The sequence below is a fragment of the Phocoena sinus genome, chromosome 12, assembly GCF_008692025.1.
Source record: "Phocoena sinus isolate mPhoSin1 chromosome 12, mPhoSin1.pri, whole genome shotgun sequence".
Taxonomy (NCBI): Eukaryota; Metazoa; Chordata; class Mammalia; order Artiodactyla; family Phocoenidae; genus Phocoena; species Phocoena sinus.
Genome location: NC_045774.1, coordinates 31,456,946 through 31,478,255, shown reverse-complemented (window position 1 = coordinate 31,478,255; position 21,310 = coordinate 31,456,946). Strand labels below are relative to the sequence as shown.

The window sequence follows — 21,310 nt, the reverse complement described above, 5'->3', positions numbered from 1 at the left end:
TGAATTAAGTTATCTTCTCATTGTGGCTCATATTTTCCTGTTTATATGCCTGGTCTTTTTTTTTTTTTTTTTTTTTTTCCGTACGCGGGCCTCTCACTCTTGTGGCCTCTCCTGTGGCGGAGCACAGGCTGTGGACGCGCAGGCTCAGCGGCCATGGCTCACGGGCCCAGCCGCTCTGCGGCATGTGGGATCTTCCCGGACTGGGGCACGAACCCGCGTCCCCTGCATCGGCAGGTGTACTCTCAACCACTGCCCCACCAGGGAAGCCCCCTGGTCATTTTTGATTAGATATCAGGCATTATAAATTTTACCTTGTTGGGTGTTGGATAATTTGTTGTACTCTAATTATTTTTGGGCTTGGTTCTGGGACATAATTAAATTACTTGGAAATAGGTTTTTCCTTTGGCGTTTTGCTTCTAAGTTTTGTTAGGTGGGACTAGAGCAGTACCAGGCCAGAGCTAATTTTTCCTCTCCACTGAGGCAAGACCCTTAGATTACTCTGCCCAGTGTCCCATGAATCTTGAGGTTTTCCAGTCTGGCTGATGGGAAAAGAATTCCTAACCCTGGGTGACAGCTGGGCATGTTCTCTCTAATCCTTTGGAGTGTGTTTTCCAGCCTCTGGTAGTTTGCTCACACACATGTGCTGGTCAGTGGCTTAGCTGAATCCACTAGGGGGACCCTTTGCGGATCTCTGCAGTTTTCTCTCTGCAGGACTCACCTCTCTGGCACTCTGTCCCATGAGCTCCAGATGCCTTGGTCTTTTCTACTCTCTGCTCTCTTTTCTGAACCTAGTGTGATGACTGGGCTCCATCTGGGTTTCTCTTCCTTGAGCAGAGACCTAGACACCCAGGGACGTAAGCTGGACAATTGTAGGGCTTACCTTGTCTGTTTCTCATCTCTGAGGGATCACCGACCTTCACTGCCTGGTGTACAGTGTCTTGCAAACCATTGTTTCGTATACTTCGTCCTTTTTTTTGGTTGTTTTAGATGGGAGGGTAAATCCGATCCCTGTTATTCTATCTTGGTTAGAAGCAGAAGTTTTAGATATGAGGGTTTACAGATAAGCTAGTCCTTTTTTATACATATGGACTCCACTGGGATATTGTGTGAAATCTGCATCATATCAGCCAAGAGCTATTTTATTTATTAAATGTTTCCTTGTCAAATTGTGGCTTTTGTGTGCTTTACCGAAAGTTTGACATCACTGCAGGTTTAACTGTCATAATGTGTTTGTTATCATACATGTTGTGTTTTTTCCTCTCTTAAAAAAATCTCAAACCGGTTTATAATCATCCTTATAAGATAATTTGTTATCTTTTGGAATGCCATTTTTATGATTAAAGACTGCCATGTGTTATAGTTGCATTTTTAAAAAATTTTAATTTTATTGGAGAATAGTTGGTTTACAATGTTGTGTTAGTTTCAGGTGTACAGCAAAGTGATTCAGTTATACATATACATATATCCACTCTTTTTTAGATTCTTGTCTCATATGGTTATCATATGGTAACATTTTTGTGCTTTTTATTTTCTTCAGATGCTGCAAAAAGGACATTTCAAGAAAAAGGTATCTTGGCAGGAGAAAGCAGACCTTTTAAGCCTCATTTGACCTTCATGAAATTGTCCAAAGCACCATGGCTCCGGAAGAAGGTCAGTGGACATTTTTCCTATAAGCCCTGCTTTGTTAGCCACACCAGCCCTGAGCATGGTTGGGGCATGAGGGACATTTGTAGTGCTTTTCGGCACCCCTGCCACTATTGCTCCTGGAATTCCAAGTCAGTCTGGTTCCAGTTCCCAAGGATGCTGAGTTGTCTCAAGAGCCTCCATGGAGGCCATGGCAGCTGTCCCCTCCTTTGCCACCGTGGCTGTTAGCTTCACACTCTGACCATCACTTACCGTTGCTTCATCGGTTGCCACATCTGCTTCGTCCCTGGAAAAGCCTTGGGGGCGGTGCTGGAGTTGTATTTCGCTGCGTTCCTTGCTTCTGGTTGTTGGCAGCCTGCTGTGCTCAGAGCTTTCTCCACTGGCCTGCATACACTGATGCTGCTTCCTGAGGCTGGGTTCTCCAAGGTGGGACAGGCTCCGCCCTGCCCCCCTTTTACATAGCTCTTTCAAGGTTTCCAAAAAGCCACCTTGCTCTTTCATCAGTTGTCTCCATCGAGGGTGTGGAACAAGTGTTCCAGGGACTGGGTAAGAGGGTAACAGAAGGGCGCCCCACTCCCCAGCTCAGTACTTAAAAGTACTTCTCCCTGAGAATGGTCAGCAGTGCCACAGCCAGGGGACATGTCTTTTGACTTCCCCTATCTCAGGGTGACTTTCTGCCCTCCTAGGCCACTGCCTCCTCTCTCAGAGGTTGGAGTGACTTTGGACTTTTCTCTGGAGTCACGAGCAGTTCGCTTGGAATCCTAAGGGCACCCTTCCTTTTTTTTTCCCATTTCAGCCTAGGGAGGTTCTCATGCAAATTAAGACATCTGCTGACCTGCTCTGAGGTACCAGAGTTTTGGAGATGGGCATGCAGATTAGTAATCGTTCCTGCTCTCCATGACTCTTGGCTGCAGTTAAGACTGATTTGCAGCTCTATAAATGAAGGTCATGTTTATTAGTAAGTAGATCTTTTTTCTGAATTCAACAGTTTGTATTTGATGTCTCTGTGCTCAGAAAGTCTTTTTGGTCCTGCAAAAACATGTGTTTGGGTGGTTGACCATCCTGTGGTTATGAGTTTTCTACAGACTACTGTAAAAAATCCCCCCCCCCCCCACCAATATCTTGCATGTTTTTTTTTTTAACAGCTATGCCCAAATTAAATAATAACTATATTAGGTACCATTCCAGAATATTTAGGTAAAATCATTTGTGTAAATCATAGATTTGGGAATCAGGAACGATAACAACTGACAAAACCTGTAGACTGACAGTTTGCTTTTTTTACTCATTATCTTCCTTGTTTTGCTTTCAAATGGATTGTCCTCTTCCCAATGGTATCAAACTTAATCACAGAATGACAAATCAGTGGTGAAGGTAATACCCACATTTCAAAATGTTTCTGTCTTGATAATATTAACTTTGAAATGAGAGCACCCAAGGACGTTTATCAAAGGGATGTTTAAATTAACTCTAGAATTTGTATTTCAACGTTTCAGACTGCATGCATTTTAAATGATTTCTTGGCAGTTGATTTCACAGAATCTGCTCCTTTACTTTATAGAAAAGGGATCTGAGACTTAGAAGTTAAGTGACTGAAATGAGATCACATCGTCCTCAGTTGCAGAGCCCCGTCCAGAATCCCTCTTACCTCATTCTCAGTCTCATCTTCTTCCCTCCCACTTGCCAAGTCCTGTCCATCCAGTTTCATTTCTCTATGTGGGGAACTCCTTGGTCCGAATCCTACTAATTCAACAACTGTTTATCAAGTGCCTACTATGTGTCAGACACTGGGTGCTGGGCATAGAGTGATGATCAAAATAGAAACAGTCCCTGCTTGAAGACTCTATAAAATCTAAATCACGTTGCGTTTTGTTTTGATTAGAATGTTAATCTTTGGAAAATAAACTAAGATCTTACGGTCTTTCAGAAAGCCAAATAAGAATATTTGCCTTTAATTTGTGGAATCAGTCTGTTCCTATTTACTGTTATGATGGTTAGTGTTTCTGAATGCTTAAGAAAATACGTCTTAAACTTTGGCATTCATGAGTCACCTGGTGTACTTGTTGAAGCTGCAGATTTCCATTCTCTAAGTTCAGATCTGGAATTGGACCTAAGACCTTGGCTTTCATTCAGTAAGTGTGACAGGGCTTCTGATCCAGATGGTCTGAAGAGTAGTATACTTTGAGATGTACAGGCTTAAAATAGCCAGTATTTTCTCTTTTTTTGTTTTTCATCTTTTTTGGAGTATAATTGCTTTATAATGTTGTGTTAGTTTCTGATGTACAACAAAGTGAATCAGTTATATGTATACATATATCCCCATATCCCCTCCCTCTTTAGCCTCCCTCCCTCCCACCCTCCCTAGGTCGTCACAAAGCATCGAGCTGATCTCCCTATGCTATGCAGAGCCAGTATTTTCTTTATGCAGCAAATCAGTGGGTCCACTGCAGAAGTTAAAAACCAATTTGAAAAGGTGGCATACACATCAGTAGATTTTTATTATGCTTTGTGGTTTGGAATGTAGATTATCTTAAAATATGTGACTCTTTAGTTTCTTAACTTGTTTTTTACATTTCCAGCTGTCTGTTTTCCTCTCTCAGCACTAATTCTCTTCTAGGTTTTCATTCTGGGTCTACTCATTTACAAGGGTGAGACAGACCATTGATAAAGTCAATAGTGGAATGTATTACCAGCATTCAGTTTACTTAAGATTGATAATGAAATAAAAGAGGAGGGAGAGAGAGAGGGGTGTGGAATACTTTTTTTCACTCATATTAGGAAGTTTGTCTCATTTCAAGTACTTGTTATTTTAAAAGTTATTTTAATTACAGAAGTGCTAGATTAATATATGCTCACTGTAAAAAATCCAAATATTGATACATACAAACCTACAGATCGAAAGATACATTTTTTTCCCTCATCACCAATCTCCCACTCCCTTCCTCCCAATATAATTTCTCTCTCTTAGGTACCACTACTAGTATATCCTCCTGACCTTTTCCTATACACTACCAACATATATAGAAACTCTTCTTCAAATTTCTCGATATGGAACTTCCTCTGCTACAGCATGGTATTCTGGTTCCCAAGCTAGAGAACTAAGTTCTCTAACATAAGACTTTTGGATAATTATATATTTTTCTAACACCAGGAGGCATTTAGTCAATGTGTTAATTTTATATCTTCTTAGTTTCATAGAATTCTAGTGGAATATATCACGTAAGAGAGTATTAAAAGTAGTTTATTTATTTTTTTGGCTGTGCCATGTGGCTTACGGGATCTTAGTTCCTTGACCAGGGATTCAACCCACGCCCTCAGCTGTGAAAGCATGGAGTCCTAACCACTGGACCACCAGGGAATTCCCTTAAAAGTAGTTTTGTGTATCGTAAAGCTATTTTGATTATCACTGTGTTTTCAAAGTTGTAGTTTTTTAAATCAAATGAATGAAGCCTCAGAAAATCTTATTAAATTGCTTTGTCTCTGAAAGAGTAGCTAAAATTTATTTATTTGTGTAATTTCTTTAGAGTATATTTGTTTCACATGGTTAGACTGCTACTTGTTTAGGTCAGTGCTTTTTTTACAGTGCATTCTTTTGGATTTATTTTTCACATTGAGTGACGTATTTCTGTGATTTGAACAGTGCAGAAACTGGTTGGTTAGAAGTGTGTGCTAACACTTGGTGGCAGAAGAAGACCAGTTTCAAATCAAACATGCATCTTAATGCAGATCCAGATTCCTCAAGAAATAAGTGCAGTCTTTTCATGGATAGATCAGTTGTTTTTAAGCATGAATTCTTTTCTGGGTTTCTTAGATATCTTTCCTGAGTTATGACTCTTTCAAATTACTAATGTAACACTTAAAATCAAAGCTGTAGGTTATTAATTGGCACTTCCTTATAGAAGCTTTTCACAGAGTCAGTGAGAGAACTTTAGAATGAAAGAAATGATCTTTGAAATTGTTCGCTCCCATTGTCACTTAGACTGGTTTTTTTTTTTTTTTTTTTGCCGTACTTGGGCCTCTCACCGTTGTGGCCTCTCCCGTTGCGGAGCGCAGGCTCCGGACGCGCAGGCTCAGCGGCCATGGCTCACGGGCCCAGCCGCTCCGCGGCATGTGGGATCCTCCCGGACCGGGAAACGAACCCGTGTCCCCTGCATCGGCAGGCGAACTCTCAACCACTGTGCCACCAGGGAAGCCCAGACTGGTTTGTTTTGAGTGCAGAATTCGATATGCACATAGCAAGGGCAGGGGGGTGGTTATTGGACCATATGATGATGAGGTTAGGAGAATTAGGGGTGAAGATATATATGGCAGGCATCAGTGGGAGTGGAAATGGGTAGTGGAAAAGAAGAGTGTGTGCTTGAAAATTCTGTTCTGACGGTACAACTAAAAGGAAAACCCAGTCCCTGAGTTATTTGGTGATTGGATATACAGGACCAAGACTGTATTTAAAAATTGACCAAATTCCAACTTTCTTCTACATCCTTCCCCAGCTAGGACTCTCTGCTGTCATCTTTCCTTACATACAACCAATTATTATTTATTCGTTTATCTATCAGGTCGCACGTTTTCTCGGGATTTTGATAACTGGCCTGGTGTAATTTGGCTGCCACGCCTGTTCCTGGGTCTGCATGATAATGGGCCTTTATAAACCATTTGAAAACTCAGGAGTACTGACTATTCCTTCTCAAAGGAGTCTCTGTAATACATTGGAAGGAGCTTGAGTTTTCCTGTTTTATCTCTGTTGGTTAGCCCTGGACAAAATCTCATTACCTTTCTTGACTTCTGTACTCATAGTGAAAGGAGGAGCTTGGTCTTAATGACTTGACCCCTGGGCTCTTCTGACATGTCTTATGAGGTAAGCATTATGACTAAATAGGCTAATTTGGCTTGACGTGGAGAATTTTTTTTTTTTTTTTTTTTTCGGTACGTGGGCCTCTCACTGCTGTGGCCTCTCCCGCCACAGAGCACAGGCTCCGGACGGCAGGCCCAGCGGCCATGGCTCACGGGCCCAGCCACTCCACGGCATGCGGGATCCTCCCGGACCGGGGCACGAACCCGTGTCCCCGAGAATTTTTTTTAGATTGTAGATTAGCTTTCTTGTATGCATGGAATGAAAATGACAAACAGGGGAAAGGTCTTTAAGTAGTGGTAGGAGTATGGTGGCAATCTTGCTACCTCTCCTCCTGGAAAACCTACAGAACAGTAAAGACAATTGGGAACATATCACAGACTACATTTTTAGTGAAACCGGGAGATAGAGAAATCTATAAATGCCACATCATGTGCAGGTGTGGCCAGCAAGCAGCTGGGACCAGCAGGACTTGCGCAAGAAGCTGCTTCCGGGTGGGGAAGGCTGTGCAGGGAGGAGCAGGCCTGTTGGTGAGGGAGCTCAGAAATCACCCACAGATTTTCACTCCCAGTGGGTGAGCGCTCCACTGTAAGGAGGCACGGAAAACGTCAAAAGGGGACCAGGGGGGTTGAGTCTTGGCAGGTACCACCTTCAGAAAGGGAGGGGAGTGTCTTCAGGGCGGGTATTAGAGAGGCTGAGCAGGTTACTTTCACAGGGACCCTTATTGTGAAGAATAGCCCATCGCTGTAGCAGAAGAGGCCCTGCCAGACTGCACTGCCACTGTCTTCTCTCCTTCCCTGAAAGAAGGCACTCTAGGTGCCCTTAGTATCAGCGAACCTTTATTATTCCAGACAAAAGCTGGCCTTAGAAATACGCTTGGTACAATATAAAGCAGATTGTTTCAGTAACCTATTCCCGAATCTCCCAATGCCAAATGACTTAATCACAATTTTTAGTTGTTTTTGAGTCTCTTTTCATACTATCAGGTGCACTTAGATTTAAGGCCATAGTATGGAATTCTCTTTGGATTTTTCTTAGTTAAAAATCACACATTTTGTTTTAATGTGTTTTTTTTTTAAACTAAAAATTCAATGAAATCTGCTGTGAGATGGAATTGTAATTTCTTCCGAGATTCTAGGTGCTATTAGTCAACTGTGTCATCTGTTGTGTGTCCGAGCACTATCTATAGCAACTGACTTGTTTTTTTTTTTTTTTTTTTTTTTTTGCGGTACGCGGGCCTCTCACTGTTGTGGCCTCTCCCGTTGCGGAGCGCAGGCTCCGATCGCGCAGGCTCAGCGGCCATGGTTCACGGGCCCAGCCGCTCCGCGGCATGTGGGATCTTCCCGGACCGGGGCACGAACCCGTGTCCTCTGCATCGGCGGGCGGACTCTCAACCACTGCGGCACCAGGGAAGCCCTTCAGTTTTGTTTTGAATGCATTTTTCAACTTCATGCTGTTCTGTTGTCTGTTTCCATATATTGAAAAAAACTAAATAAGTATGCTTATAATTGTTTAAAAATTGGAATGATATCTACAAAGGTAGACTAAATGTTCATTTGTAACCTTTCAGTAATTTATACGTGTTTGAATAGTGAAAAATATAGAAAATAATAAGCAGAAAGTGAAATTAGTTTTAAGGAAGAATTCTGGGAATTGATTAATGTCAGAATACCAAAATGGCTCCCGATTGACCCTTATTCTGTTAGAGATTTTGAAAAATTTGAAAACCCTAGAAGAAATGACACAGTCAACCTAATAGTAAGTCTGTGCAAAGTGGAATGGAGATTTGAAGTAAGTATCTTCATTGACATTTCCTGAAAATGTTCTCTCAGAACATTTCTCAGGATTTTATGTGAGGTAACGATTCTGTGATCAAATGCGTGCTAGCAGTGATGGGTTAAATAAAGTTAATCTGGGTCTTTATTTCAGGACTTCTTAGGATCTCCGAAATGTGAATGTTTAGTATGAATCTTAAGAGCTTACAGCAACAAAGGTTTAGTTTTTGCCTCTGGACACGGGTCATCTGTGGCTCTGGTCTTTGTTGTCTTTATTCAGGGTTTCGGCCAAGCAGCTTCCGTTTAGGACTTTGCTGGTCTTTGGCAGAAGGAAAAGAGTTGGTGATTCACAAACTGAAAGCTTCTGCTAAGTGACACACGTCATTCCTGTTCACATCTTATTGGCCAAAGCAGGTCATGTGGTCCCTTCTGAGTTCAGCGGAGCAGGAGGTGTAACCCGTGTGCAGAAAAGGACCCACCAGAAGGGCAGTGAATATTTTGAACAGTTATACATTCTACTTCAGCATCGTTTTCCAGACGTAGTTGATCAGCGTGGCCTTTTTTCATCCATCGTGTTGTAGCACTGGTGTTCGGCAGCACATGGTTTAGGAAATGCTGATTGTGATAACTCAGGCTTAAATGTTACTTTTGCTTCAAACATACAGATTCTGTGGACATTTTTACTTATTTCTAGCACTTGTATCCACAGGCAAAATTCTGATTTAAGTGTAATTTAAGAAACAGTTTTAGAGCTTGCATTAAAAGATGCAATAATGAAGTATTCAGGGTAATTAGAATTGCATGGGTTTGCCTTAACTGTATTCAAATATGAATGTTCTCTCTGTCTCAACCATTACCATTAGTGATGGCAACATTTTTTTCTCAAGTCATTTTTAGACATTTTGAGATCTCTCTAGATTTCATTTTTCTAGTCAAGGACAGAATGGAGCATAATGATCTTGTACGAGACTGGCAAGCCCCGTAGTGGGTTGATTATGGATAAAGGCAAAAGGGAACATATGATCAAGAAAATGTAAACTTTATTCCAAAATGGTGTTGCTGTAAAATTAGCTTGTTTAATAGGTAACAGCTAATTTCCAACCCACGTGAATAGTCACATAGAAGCAAACCAGCTAAAATTATTTGAATGGCAATGAGATTTTCTCTACCACTGCAAAGAGTGCCCAAGCTCACTGGCCAGTCACCTCTTGTTAGCTATAATTAACTGCAAAATAAAAGAAGGTAAAGCTGTATTTTTCTTGCGAGCCCCATTTAGATTTGAGGGGAGGGTAAGGTTGCAATCCAAAACTATAACTAGTTTACATTGGAATTATATTTCCATTCCTAAGTATGAGCTGATTTATTTTGACCATTCAGTCGAATCTTATTCTCCTGAGGAGAGGTACCTTAAAAATAGAATATACTAAATTGCTCAATTCTTCTAATTGATTATTCCTGTAAATTAAAGAAAAAAATGTTATTGGTCTCTTTGCCAGGGCAAAACTTCACATTAACTGCAGTTAAGACCTAACAAATCTAGCTCGTATTGCCTGAGGGATTAGCCACCCTTGACTAGAGGAACTCCAGCTTGGTTCCTGCAGTAAGTGTTCTTTCTCTATAACCTACCTGATAGCAACATTTTTAATTGTTAGTAAACATTGTGACACCATTTTGGAGACCCGTCTTTAAGGCCTTCTAAGTACAACTGTGTCTTTACACTGCCCTCAAGCTGATGGCCAGAGTGTGAAAGTACTTTTCTTCCTTCCTTGGCTACGGCCTTCCCCACAGCTGACTTTGACTACAAAAATTTGTTACATAACATTATTTAGACCAGAACATTTCTTTCAGAGTGGTTTCACATTTGTCTTTAGCACTACTGTGGGATCTTTTTTTTCTTTTCTAATTAATTGATTTATTTATTTTTGACTGAGTTGGGTCTTCGTTGCTGCGTGCGGGCCCTCTCTAGTTGCGGCAAGCAGGGGGCTACTCTTCGTTGTGGTGTGCGGGCTTCTCATTGCAGTGGCCTCTCCCATTGCGGAGCACAGGCTCCAGGCGTGCGGGCCTCAGTAGATGTGGCACCTGGGCTCAGTAGTTGTGGCACATGGGCTCAGCAGTTCTGGCTCACGGGCTCAGCAGTTGTGGCACGCAGGCTCCAGAGCGCAGGCTCAGTAGTTGTGGCGCACGGGCTTAGTCGCTCCGTGGCATGCGGGATCTTCCTGGACCAGGGCTCGAACCCGTGTCCCCTGCATTGGCAGGTGGATTCCCAACCACTGCGCCACCAGGGAAGCCCACTACTGTGGGATCTTAATCAGCCATTACCTGGGAGAATGTTCTGTGACTTCCTCTAGTGGCCCTACACCTTTAGCAGCGTCCTCTTCCTATTCGTACCCATTCTGTTTTTCATGACTTGGTCCCTTTGGGTTCCATCTTGCTCCTCACCCTCCCTGGCCTGTCCCGATAATCAGTAAACAGAGGACTTAGTGCTCTTGAACTTCCAGTGCAAATATTTCTAGAACTTAATTCAAAGGAATCAAGTGGGGGCAGTAATCACCTGGGAATTAGCTGAATGGATAGGGAAATCATGTCAAAAATACCTCCCAACAGATTGTAGCTTTTTACCACATGTATCCCTACTGGCATGTGCCTAAATTGTACAAAGTAGGGATGAGGTAGACGTGCAGGGGATGGTGTCAGGTTTGGCTGGTCTAGCTTTCCTGGGTGATGAATGTACTGGGTAGAGTAGAAGAGCAAATGGAGTATGCCAGTGTATATGATCTTTGGCATACTATCATCCTAAGATTCCTTGCTTCTTGTTAACTCTTCTATTTTTATTTATTTTTTGCCTACTAAACCCGCTGCTTATTTTATTAGTCTGGAAGTGCTTCTGAAAGTTTGAAGAGATTCTTAATTTTTAAAATCTCTAAAAATTACTGGCTGGTGTGTTATCTTTTTTTTTTCTTTTACTGTACTTTTTGGGAAGCAGTATGTAATTAAATACTCATATATTATGCTATGAGTCTGGTAGAGAAACTATGTAATCCTTTTAATTTTGTATTTCAAGAGTACACCGAAGGGTGATTTCACAATTGAATGTTAGATTAAGTTTGAAATGTGGTCAAAAGAAAGATTCCTATTGAATATTATATATAAAATTATTTTACATAGCAATCTGTGTCACATTGAAAAAGAAAATCTATGAATACATTTCTTGCTCTACCTGGAGAGAAATATTCATTTTGAAATTGGATTAAGGGCTACACGTGATTCCCAGGATATATGTTTAAAGACTGTTCTGTATCCAATTATTGTGGGTTTTTTCCCGCTAAATCTCCTTTTATCTAATATGATATCCAGGGAACGTTTCCAACCAAGTAAGTGGAAAGGCTTGTATTGGTGAGCACCTTTCTTGCTTGCCCTATTTCCTACCCTATAGCACACTCAGCGTGAACCTTGGTGTCATTATTTCTTTCCCATTCCTTAGCTTAGTTCTTGTTGGGATGCCTTTCTGTTAGGAAGGAGCTTTGTCCTAAGTGGTGTGCAGGGAATATGCCCAGGCAATTGAAAGAGGATGAGTTAGGGGAAGTAAGATGTCCTCTGAGAATGAAGGGAGGGAGGAAGGAAGAATGTTGATGGGAGGGGAGTCAAGGAAATTGATTAATTCATAAGAAAGTGGGAAAAGAAGAAAGTACTAGATGCATAGGAGCCGAATGAGCTACAAAAACGCTCTAGGTGTTTCTTGCTTAACGTTAAGTGCTGTACTTAGTGATGTCTATGGATACATTTAAAATATTTTGTCAATGTACAGTCCCTGCTACACTGTCTAGGTACTCAGTTCTCATTTAGCTTGAATCTGAGGCTATAGTTTGGTCTGAAATTCTGTCTGTGGATAATCCAGCCAGTTGACAGGAATGGTTCCATGCTTCTGACCTCTAGGCTATAAAAGCAGAACGGATTCAACCACAATATATGTTGCGGTATATAGGCCAATGTTATAGGCCGAGTTGAAATTGTTCGTTAGGATTTTTCTATGAACTGATCTCTGAGTGTGCTTCTGCAGAACGCTTCACTGTCCTCTTCCGTTGTTGAGATCCTGAGAGTTTTTTGCATCAGTGGCTTGCTGGCATTACTTAATGTGGAGAGAACTGTTGATTAGAAGGGAAAGCTGTTGCAACGAAGGAGGGAAACAGATTAAGTTATGTGTATAGCTCGTATTTGGGGAGGTGGGGGATATTTCATGTTTTATCTTTAGTTGGTAGAAATAAATGGTTAAGCGGGTGAATTCAGGAGAACATGTCCTTATTTGCTCCAAAAAGCAAAATATTAAGAAAACAGAGGTGGTGGGAGGAGCAGGCTGTAGTTTGTTTACACCTGAGTGACCACAGGCTGTGCTGAGCCAAGAACTCAGCTGGAGTTTGATCAAGGGGAGCTGAGGGTCCAGCTGAGATTGGGCTATCAAGGAAGCATCCTTGGATGCCTGAGTTACGAGGCTCTTTGTTTCACTGGAATGAGAAAAGCCACACACAAATATCATAAACAGTTATATGTCCAAACAGCATCTGATTTCTTACGCTATACTTGGAGAAAGCTTGAGGAGGAATTGCGGTTTGCTAAGTAGACAAAGAATGAGCTTATATGGGAACAGTCTGTGTTGTAAATAAATGTGCTTGTTGCAGAGTCTGCGGCCTTGAGAACTTCCTGGTTGCCATCAACCTGTTCTTTCCCAGTTAACATGTCGTTAGTCAGTATAAATGAGCTCCATGTTTGTGGACCAAATTCATGTTTCTTCCTCTGTTCTGTTTGAGGCCAGCACCTCATGGAAGGAAACTCCAGGCCCAGGAAACAACACAGCATATTCTCTTGGTGCTTTTTGTGAAGCGGCTTCTGCTACCAGGAGTTGTCTTATCACCTGCCCTCTGTGACAGCTTTCCTTGTCACTTGATAACCCCAAGAAGCATCCAGCTCTTCTCAGTGTTAGGACAGGGAGAAGGGGGTGTCAACAATAGATTAAAAACTTAGCTCTAGCAGCTTTGTTTCTACTTATTGTTTGCTGAAAGGTGCAATATTGTAAATGTTAGATGCAGTGCTAGGGTAAAGAGTTTCTACTTTTTCTTTCTCTGAAGCCTCAAGATTAAACAAAACAGTAGCGCTAAAAGCAAGTATATAAATAGAGGGATTAAGAGGATGACCTCTTTCAAAAGCCTTATGAGGCTTTTGAAAAGCCTCATGAAATGAGATGCATAGATGCTCCAGCGTAAGGTAAAATGAAGAATTGAGAAATACTGGATACTCAAATAAACAGTTGGTTTAAAAAATGCAGATAATCTCTGCCAGTATTTTAGTTGATTATTTGCATATTTGCAGTATAAGAAGAGTTCTTTTTATAGGCTGGATTATTTGGGTGATTTTTACTATGTGGAAGTAGCATCTATGAATTCTTTCTCATCTCCCTTTATGAAATTCATTTACTATGGACATATAATTATCACTTTATTAATACTAATGCACATATTAAATGCAGGTATTTTAGATGCTCGAGATTCTCAAAGTAATTTTCACATTGGTTTTAGAAATATGATAGTATATATGATTATATCTTAAGAATGATTAATATTCTTAGAATTTTAGTATTTTAAATAGTGAAAGAGCTTGAATATTATCATTCTGTTCTTTTCCATTTATCTGTGTTCTCCACTTATCCTGAATCTGAATCCAAGCTCTACTTCTTACTAGCTTTGTGTCCTTTGATAAGTGACCTGATTTCTCTGTGACTGTTTCCTTGTCTGGGGATAATAATGGTACTAATCTTACAGGGTTATTGCAATTATTAAACAAGTTAATAAGTTCTTAGAGCAGTGCTTGAACATAGTAAATACTATGTAAGTATTTTCTATTATTGTTAAACTGATGGTAGGAAGCATCATTTTTTTCAGATTGGTACAAAACAATGAGCAAAGTACAACTGTTTTTTCTGTTTTCCATCACTTGTTACTTTTTCATCTCTGAAGTTACTGACAGGCACGAGGGAGGGTGTCGGGGCCCCAGGCAGGTAGGAAATGGGTATTGCTGGACAGAGGGTCGAGGCAGAGCCCAGGCCCACAGGCTGGCCGAGAGCTGCAGGAGGAGATGGGAAGGCTTCAAGGCAGTTCTCACTCGGGGGTGCTGGGCATTGGCTCTCAAACCACCATGCTGTTCTAGAGAACATTAGCTGTGTGGTAAAAACTCCTAGTCTCTTTCCATCCCTGTCAAGAACAGGCTTGGGTAGAATTGAGCCTGAATGGGAAGTGTCTCCGTTTTCCCCACTGAGAGGGGCTGAGGGAGGACTGCAGCCAACAAGGAGGTCATCAAGTGTCTGTATCAGGAGAAAGATGGAAATAAAACAGTACAAGTAAGAGTGAAAAATGTAGTTTTGCTGAGAGATGGAGCCATTAAGAATCGTAGAGTAAGATTTGCTTCAGGGAAGCCCCTTGTCAATATATAATCTTTTTATAACTTTGAATCACCAGTATGTAACTTTTCACTAGGATGACTATTCATCATTAAGGATAATTTTAGTCTTTTAACCAATATCGTATCACTAAAGATATGTACCTGTTTTCCACTTATTAAAATTAGTGTGAAAGATTACCCTTCCTCTTTAATCAGCTGATGCCCCAAATGGCAGGCCAATTTGCTTTGGCTCTTAGTTTGCATCCTGAATTTTGGTTTCATGCCATTATCACAGGAAACATACTTTTCTTTCATAGCTGTTGGGTGACAGGAATAAACTATTGGAAAACAACAGAGCTCCAGGAATATCAAGTTTAACCTCAGAAGGACACAATTTTTTCGATTGATATGCAGGCTGTTTAGTTTTTCATCATGGAAGTTGCGATTATTATAATAAGATAACAAGTGGGCTTCCCTGGTGGCGCAGTGGTTGAGAGTCCGCCTGCCGATGCAGAGGACACGGGTTCGTGCCGCGGTCCGGGAAGATCCCACATGCCACGGAGCGGCTGGGCCCGTGAGCCATGGCTGCTGAGCATGTGCGTCCGGAGCCTGTGCTCCGCAACGGGAGAGGCCACAGCAGTGAGAGGCCCGCGTACCGAAAAAAAAAAAAAAAAAAAAAAAAAGATAAGTAACAATATGAAATTATCTTCTATTACAAAAAAAGTTAACCTTCTTAACAAAACTCTCATTCTATTGTTTTTCTGATCTCAATAACTTTGTTGTAGAAACTAAAGATGAATAATAAGTATTTCATCTTTCAGAACCTTAACTGAATGATTTTCACACATTAATGTGATTTTTCATATTTTGTGGCTCTGTTTCCTTCCTATATTGAAAATAGAGTTGGATGCATAGTAATATAAGATTGAGCCCTCTTTGGTGCCTATTAAATTATATACATCATTTAACTAAATATAAATGATATGGTGAGTGCTTCGCGAGTAAATAATTTCCATTACCAGATGCAGCCATGAGACGATTCTAAAACTACACATCACACTCTCAGTGGCATTTTTCCTGTATTGCCTCTTTGCATGCCAAGTTACAATCAAGAATGAAGTTCCTCGGGATTTCATGGTCCATTGTATCAGAAGTTACCAAGTGGCTTTGAACAGCACTGATAATTCTCCCTAAACAATACTTGAAACTAGGCCAAAGGGAAGTAAAACTTCAGTCATTTCTGATGATTAATTAGGATAGTCTTGAAAAGTTTTTCTGTTTGATGTTTCTTGCCACTAATTTATTGTTTCAAAGTGTGCTGTTCTGTCTTTAACTTCCTATTTTTTTCTTCAATGTTATGATGCATAATTGATATGTCAGTTATATTGGGTACAATTATCAATATGAAGCCTTAAAAAATATACCCTGTTTCTGTTAGGTCCAAGGCAAACGTAATTTTCAAACATAGTACTAGACAATCACAAGGCATATTCAGAATTCCAGAAATGCAACACCCTTAGCGTGGTTTTGTTGAAGATACCCTACATATTGTTGGAAATAATCTCAACTCTCTCAGCCTTTACAGGTCAAATTTTCCTGGCTTTAACCATTTTTCTGTGGTTTATCTTTGAGCTTTCCTAACATATTATACCTCCATCTTTCTTTAAATGACAAGGTACCTTGGAAAGGGTCTGGGCTGTGAAAAAGGGAAGCAAAGAGAAATTTGTGGTCCAAAACTTGAAAACCAGCCTTGTAAGCTTTAAAATATAACCTTGCCAGGATGATGTCTCTGGGACTAGTTTCACAACCCAGTGGATCCATTCAGAAAATAGGAGGCTGCCTAGTCTTACTCTAAAGACATGCGATTTTGATGTACTTGTTTATTTTCTTTGAATGATAGTCATTTCTTTATTATGAAGGAAGAACACCACCTGCTGCAGCTGGATGGCGAGACTAATTCACATAGATTTTACTAGAAAAGAGATATATTGCCATGGGACAAAAGAGCCTAAAAAAAATCCTGCAAAATTTATTGTCAAACAAAAAATTCCCCAGAGAACAAAGATCATGCTAATATTATATATCAGACAAAGCAGATTCTTATAGAATCTTAAAGATCTTCTAGATCTTTATTATTGAAGATGTTTTCTGATCAGGGCATATAACTTCAGTGCCTTCTAAGGCCTCATGCCTCTTTGAACCACAGCTCTCTCTATAAATTATGAGTTAAAGAATTAATTCCATTTCACTCTTTGGTAAAAAATAACTCCTTAAGATTCATGTCGGAAGTCATCTATGGAGAATTCTTGCAAAATAGTTGGTGCTTACTTTTTGCTAAAATTAAATTAATTAGCCTAACAGATTAGAGTAGCTCTTATGTTTGCCTTATTTCTTATTTTTTAAACAATGACATCTTATAGAACTGAAATGGAGATTATAGTGGCTAGACAATGCTGGCAATGGTATCTTGAAAACTGAAGGTCCTGATTTTTCTGCTGACTTATCACTGATCTTCTGTCTGGTCAAAGGGAATGACACCCTTACTCCACCCCACCCCCACTCAATAAACACACACAAATGAAAAAGCATTTGAAAGAGAAATAAGAATGGTCAGTTTCCATTTACTCGGAACCTTTTCCCCCTGAAATCTTACCTATTATTTTCACTAATGGTAATTATATATATCAATATATTACAGCATTTACCATATTTCACTGTTTTAAGCGCTTCTATAAATTTACTTGTTTAGTGCGTGTAACACTTACAGGTAGGTAGTATTGTTAATCTCATTTTACAGATGAGCAAACTGAGGTCACATGGCTGAAAAGCGGCTGAGCCAGGACTTGAACTCATGCACTGACTGACCCTCAGTATTAGGCTCTGCTGTCTCTCAAGGCATTCAACCCACCAAATCAAAAGGAATCCATTCAGTTTCATTCTTGTTGAACTCTGAATGAACAGCATTTGATATTGTCAACTATCCTCTTCTTGAAACTTTATCCTCCTTTGCATTTGTGACAATTATTTATCAAGCACTGCTCCATGTCAAGCACTGTTCTAGGCACTGGGGATATTTCAGAGAATAACAGTCAGATGAAAATCCTTGTGTGGAGCTCACATTCTAATGGAGAGAGACAGCTAATGACAGACAATGAAAATAAACATAAATTACAGAGTATGTTAGAAGACGGTAAGTGCTATTAAAAATATACATAAGTGTGTATAAAGGGAGAAGGATAGAGAGGATTTGGGAGTACCTCCTGGGTGGGGGGAGTACAAATTAAATGGCATGGTTAAGTGAGGCCCTATTAAGAAAGTAATATTTGAGCAAGGAGTTAAAGGAGATGGGGATGGGCAATGAGGAGGATATCTGGGGGAAGAGCATTCCAGGAAGAGGGAACAGGCAGCACAGGGGCTGTGAGGTGGATATGCCTGGCATGTTCACGGAAGAGCAAGGAGGTCGGGGAGGCTGGAGGGGGTCAAAGGGGAGAGTGGTGGGCATGAGGCCCAGGAAGTAGGGGGAGAGCAGAACAGGAGCCTGCAGGCCGGTCTGGTAATTTGACTCCTCCTTTGAGAGAAATGGGGACCTTTTGGAGAATTTTGACCAGAGGATGACCTGATCTGGATGTATGTTTTTATAAAATCACTCTGGCTTTAGAAGAGGCAACGGTGGGAAAACAGGAGGCTGTTGGGATAATCCAGGTGAAAGACAAAAGCAGAGGTGGCTCAGACAAAGGTAGCAGGAGAGTGGTGAGAGTTGGGTGTGTTTTGAAGGTAGAGCCAACAGGATTTGATTGGAAGTAGCATTGAGGGAAAGAGGAGAATCAAGGATGACCCCAAGGCTTCCAGTCTGATCAACTCGAACTGAGGTGGGAAAGAAAGTCTGTGAGTGAAGGGGTTAGGAAAGATGGGGAGCTCAGTTCGGACATAGAACAAAAACATGTATCAACAAAACATGTTAAATATAATATTAAAAGTTAAGACCAACCTAAATGTTCAACAATAAAGAATTGAATGAATAAATTATATCTCCATACAATGGAGTACTATGGAGATGTAAAAATATTTTGCACATCAATATATTATTTATTGATAGGACATATTAACTGGAAAAAAGCACTGGTGTCAGTTAGTACTCATGGTATAACTCGTGCATAGGAAAAATAAAATACATAGTAAAATTTTAGTAGTAGTAATTTGGAGTGATTTAATATTTTTGTTTTTATATCTCTTTAAAATTTTTTTGTAACTTTTGTGAGTAAAAAGGGAGAGTATATTCTAATTGCACTTGAGTATAAATATAATTTGATAATAATACACATGCATAAAAAGGATACTTGAAGGATATGCACCACAGGGTTAATGTATTTTATATAAATAACAGGGTCATGAGTGATTTTTCTTTTCTTTTTTTCTAGATTCTTTTTTTTTTTTTTTTTAAATTTTTATTTATTTATTTATTTATTTATTTATTTATATTTGGCTGTGTTGTGTCTTCGTTTCTGTGTGAGGGCTTTCTCCAGTTGCGGCAAGTGGGGGCCACTCTTCATCGCGGTGCGCGGGCCTCTCACTATTGTGGACACTCTTGTTGCATAGCACAGGCTCCAGACACGCAGGCTCAGTAGTTGTGGCTCACGGGCTCAGTTGCTCCGTGGCATGTGGGATCTTCCCAGACCAGGGCTCGAACCCATGTCCCCTGCATCGGCAGGCAGATTCTCAACCACTGCGCCACCAGGGAAGCCCCTCTAGATTCTTTATATTTTCTAAGTTTTAACAAATAACAGGTATTTCCAGGGCAATGTAAAAATACATATAAATTTAAAGAAAAAGTTTGCGCACGGTCAGCCGGTAAACTTGCCCCGTAAAGTACTGTATCTTCATCTTATGGACCGTTTTTGGACTTTGAGATGGGTATAAGACCATGTATAGTAAGGGGAGGGGAAGACATTCTTTCCCATATTTGGGGGAACTACCAAGTTACCAAGGGCATCCCGCTGTAATTTTTCAACAACCAGCCCTATTCCTGCTGTGAAAGTACACTGAGAATCAGGAGGGGCGGGTAAAGAAGAACTTGGACGATCCATTGACCGCTCTACTCTAATTCAAATAACCTTTGTCTTTCAGATGATTTTTTACATAAGTTTAAAAATTGCATCCATTTATTAAAACATTTTACACACTATAAAGTGTTAAGATCCATATCACTTTAAAAAATTCACCCATTGCTCCATTGTTGTTGGAGATGATTACTCTTCCCATGGTATATCAAATTTCAACTTGATATACTTTATTATTTCTGAAGCTTAAAGTATAAAGATTTGAATGCTTCCACGTTCAAACTCAATGCTCTTTAATGACTTTTAAAAAAAAAATACAACTCATTCTAGGCAGAGGGACTTTAAAAACAACTTTACAACAATTTTGTGGTATCCATTTTAAGATGCCAGTAGGCAGTCAAAATGTAATATCAGGTTCTAAGAAAGTGGTATAGATGTGAACTGGTTGCGTGCTTAGGTGAAATAATTGATTGATGTGATTTTGCTTTGTTATTTCAAGGGAGTGAAAAAAATAGACCCCAAATTCTATGAAAAATTTATCAGTCACAGATTTGGAGAGGAAATGGTACATCGCATAGATCTTTGCTCCATGCTGAAGAAAAAGCAAAGTAATGGTTATTATCATTGTGAGTCTTCAATTGTGATTGGTGAGTGCCATTTAAAAATTACTCATTATCTTTTTTTTTTTTTTTACTCATTATCTTTGATTTTGATTTCTTTAGCATAATTTTGTTTTGGCAAATGTTTATGTTGTATGTTTTTCTCAACGACGTATTTTCCTAAATATTACGTTTTGACAGTAATACATTAACCATTTTGTGGAACATATTTAGTATTCATGTTTATTAATCAAGATTTTAGTACCTATGGTTTTTATACTTTTGTGCTTTAAACACAATCATCATGAAGTCTTCAAATGTTGATTCATAATTCATTTCAGTTTAATTTTATTTCGTGAATATGAAGAAAGCATTTTCTTCAGTGAAGGCCTACGTGACCACAGCATTCTATACCAGGCATTTTTGTGTTCACTGCTTCTAATTAGGAAGAGAATGTGCCAGGTCAGAAAGTTTCACTCTGGGAAGGGAAAGCATAGGTGGCCTGCAAAGATTGAAAACTTGTCCTTTAATTTCTTCCCTAAGAAAAACATGTTTTAAAGGGAAACAAAGATTCATACATAAATGCTCTGTCATCATATCAGGGAGATGGCATGTGATGAGACAGGTTCATACACAATTATGTTTCCGAGTGCAAAGTGTGTACACCAAATGAAGAATCTGAAAAACCAGAACAGGGGTATTTCTCATTGTTTGCAATGTGAATGTCTTTTAAAGGAGCCTGATCTGTCGTGATTAAAATATACAATTTCAAACTGGGCAGTCTTCTTACAAAATTGTGAACTTCAAGACAACCTGATTTGTATACTTTTGAAGTAACATGAAAATACTCAGAGAAGATAAATACCAGTATCTAAATATTTCAAGGTCTTCCACCAAGGTATTTCTCTCCACGTCAGCTTGAAGAAAACCTATGGAAATATACATCCTGAAAGAATCTTT

General features: G+C 40.0%; 1 protein-coding gene across 2 annotated transcripts in view; it reads left to right on the top strand.

The window, feature by feature from the left end:
* Nucleotides 1–21,310, top strand: part of AKAP7 (A-kinase anchoring protein 7) — a 138,210-nt gene that overhangs the window by 60,253 nt on the left and 56,647 nt on the right. For both annotated transcript variants that reach the window (XM_032651566.1, XM_032651568.1), the window contains exons 6-7: nucleotides 1,538–1,650; nucleotides 20,251–20,398. In XM_032651566.1, the coding sequence (XP_032507457.1) occupies nucleotides 1,538–1,650; nucleotides 20,251–20,398 (261 nt within the window). The remainder of the gene's footprint in view (nucleotides 1–1,537; nucleotides 1,651–20,250; nucleotides 20,399–21,310) is intronic.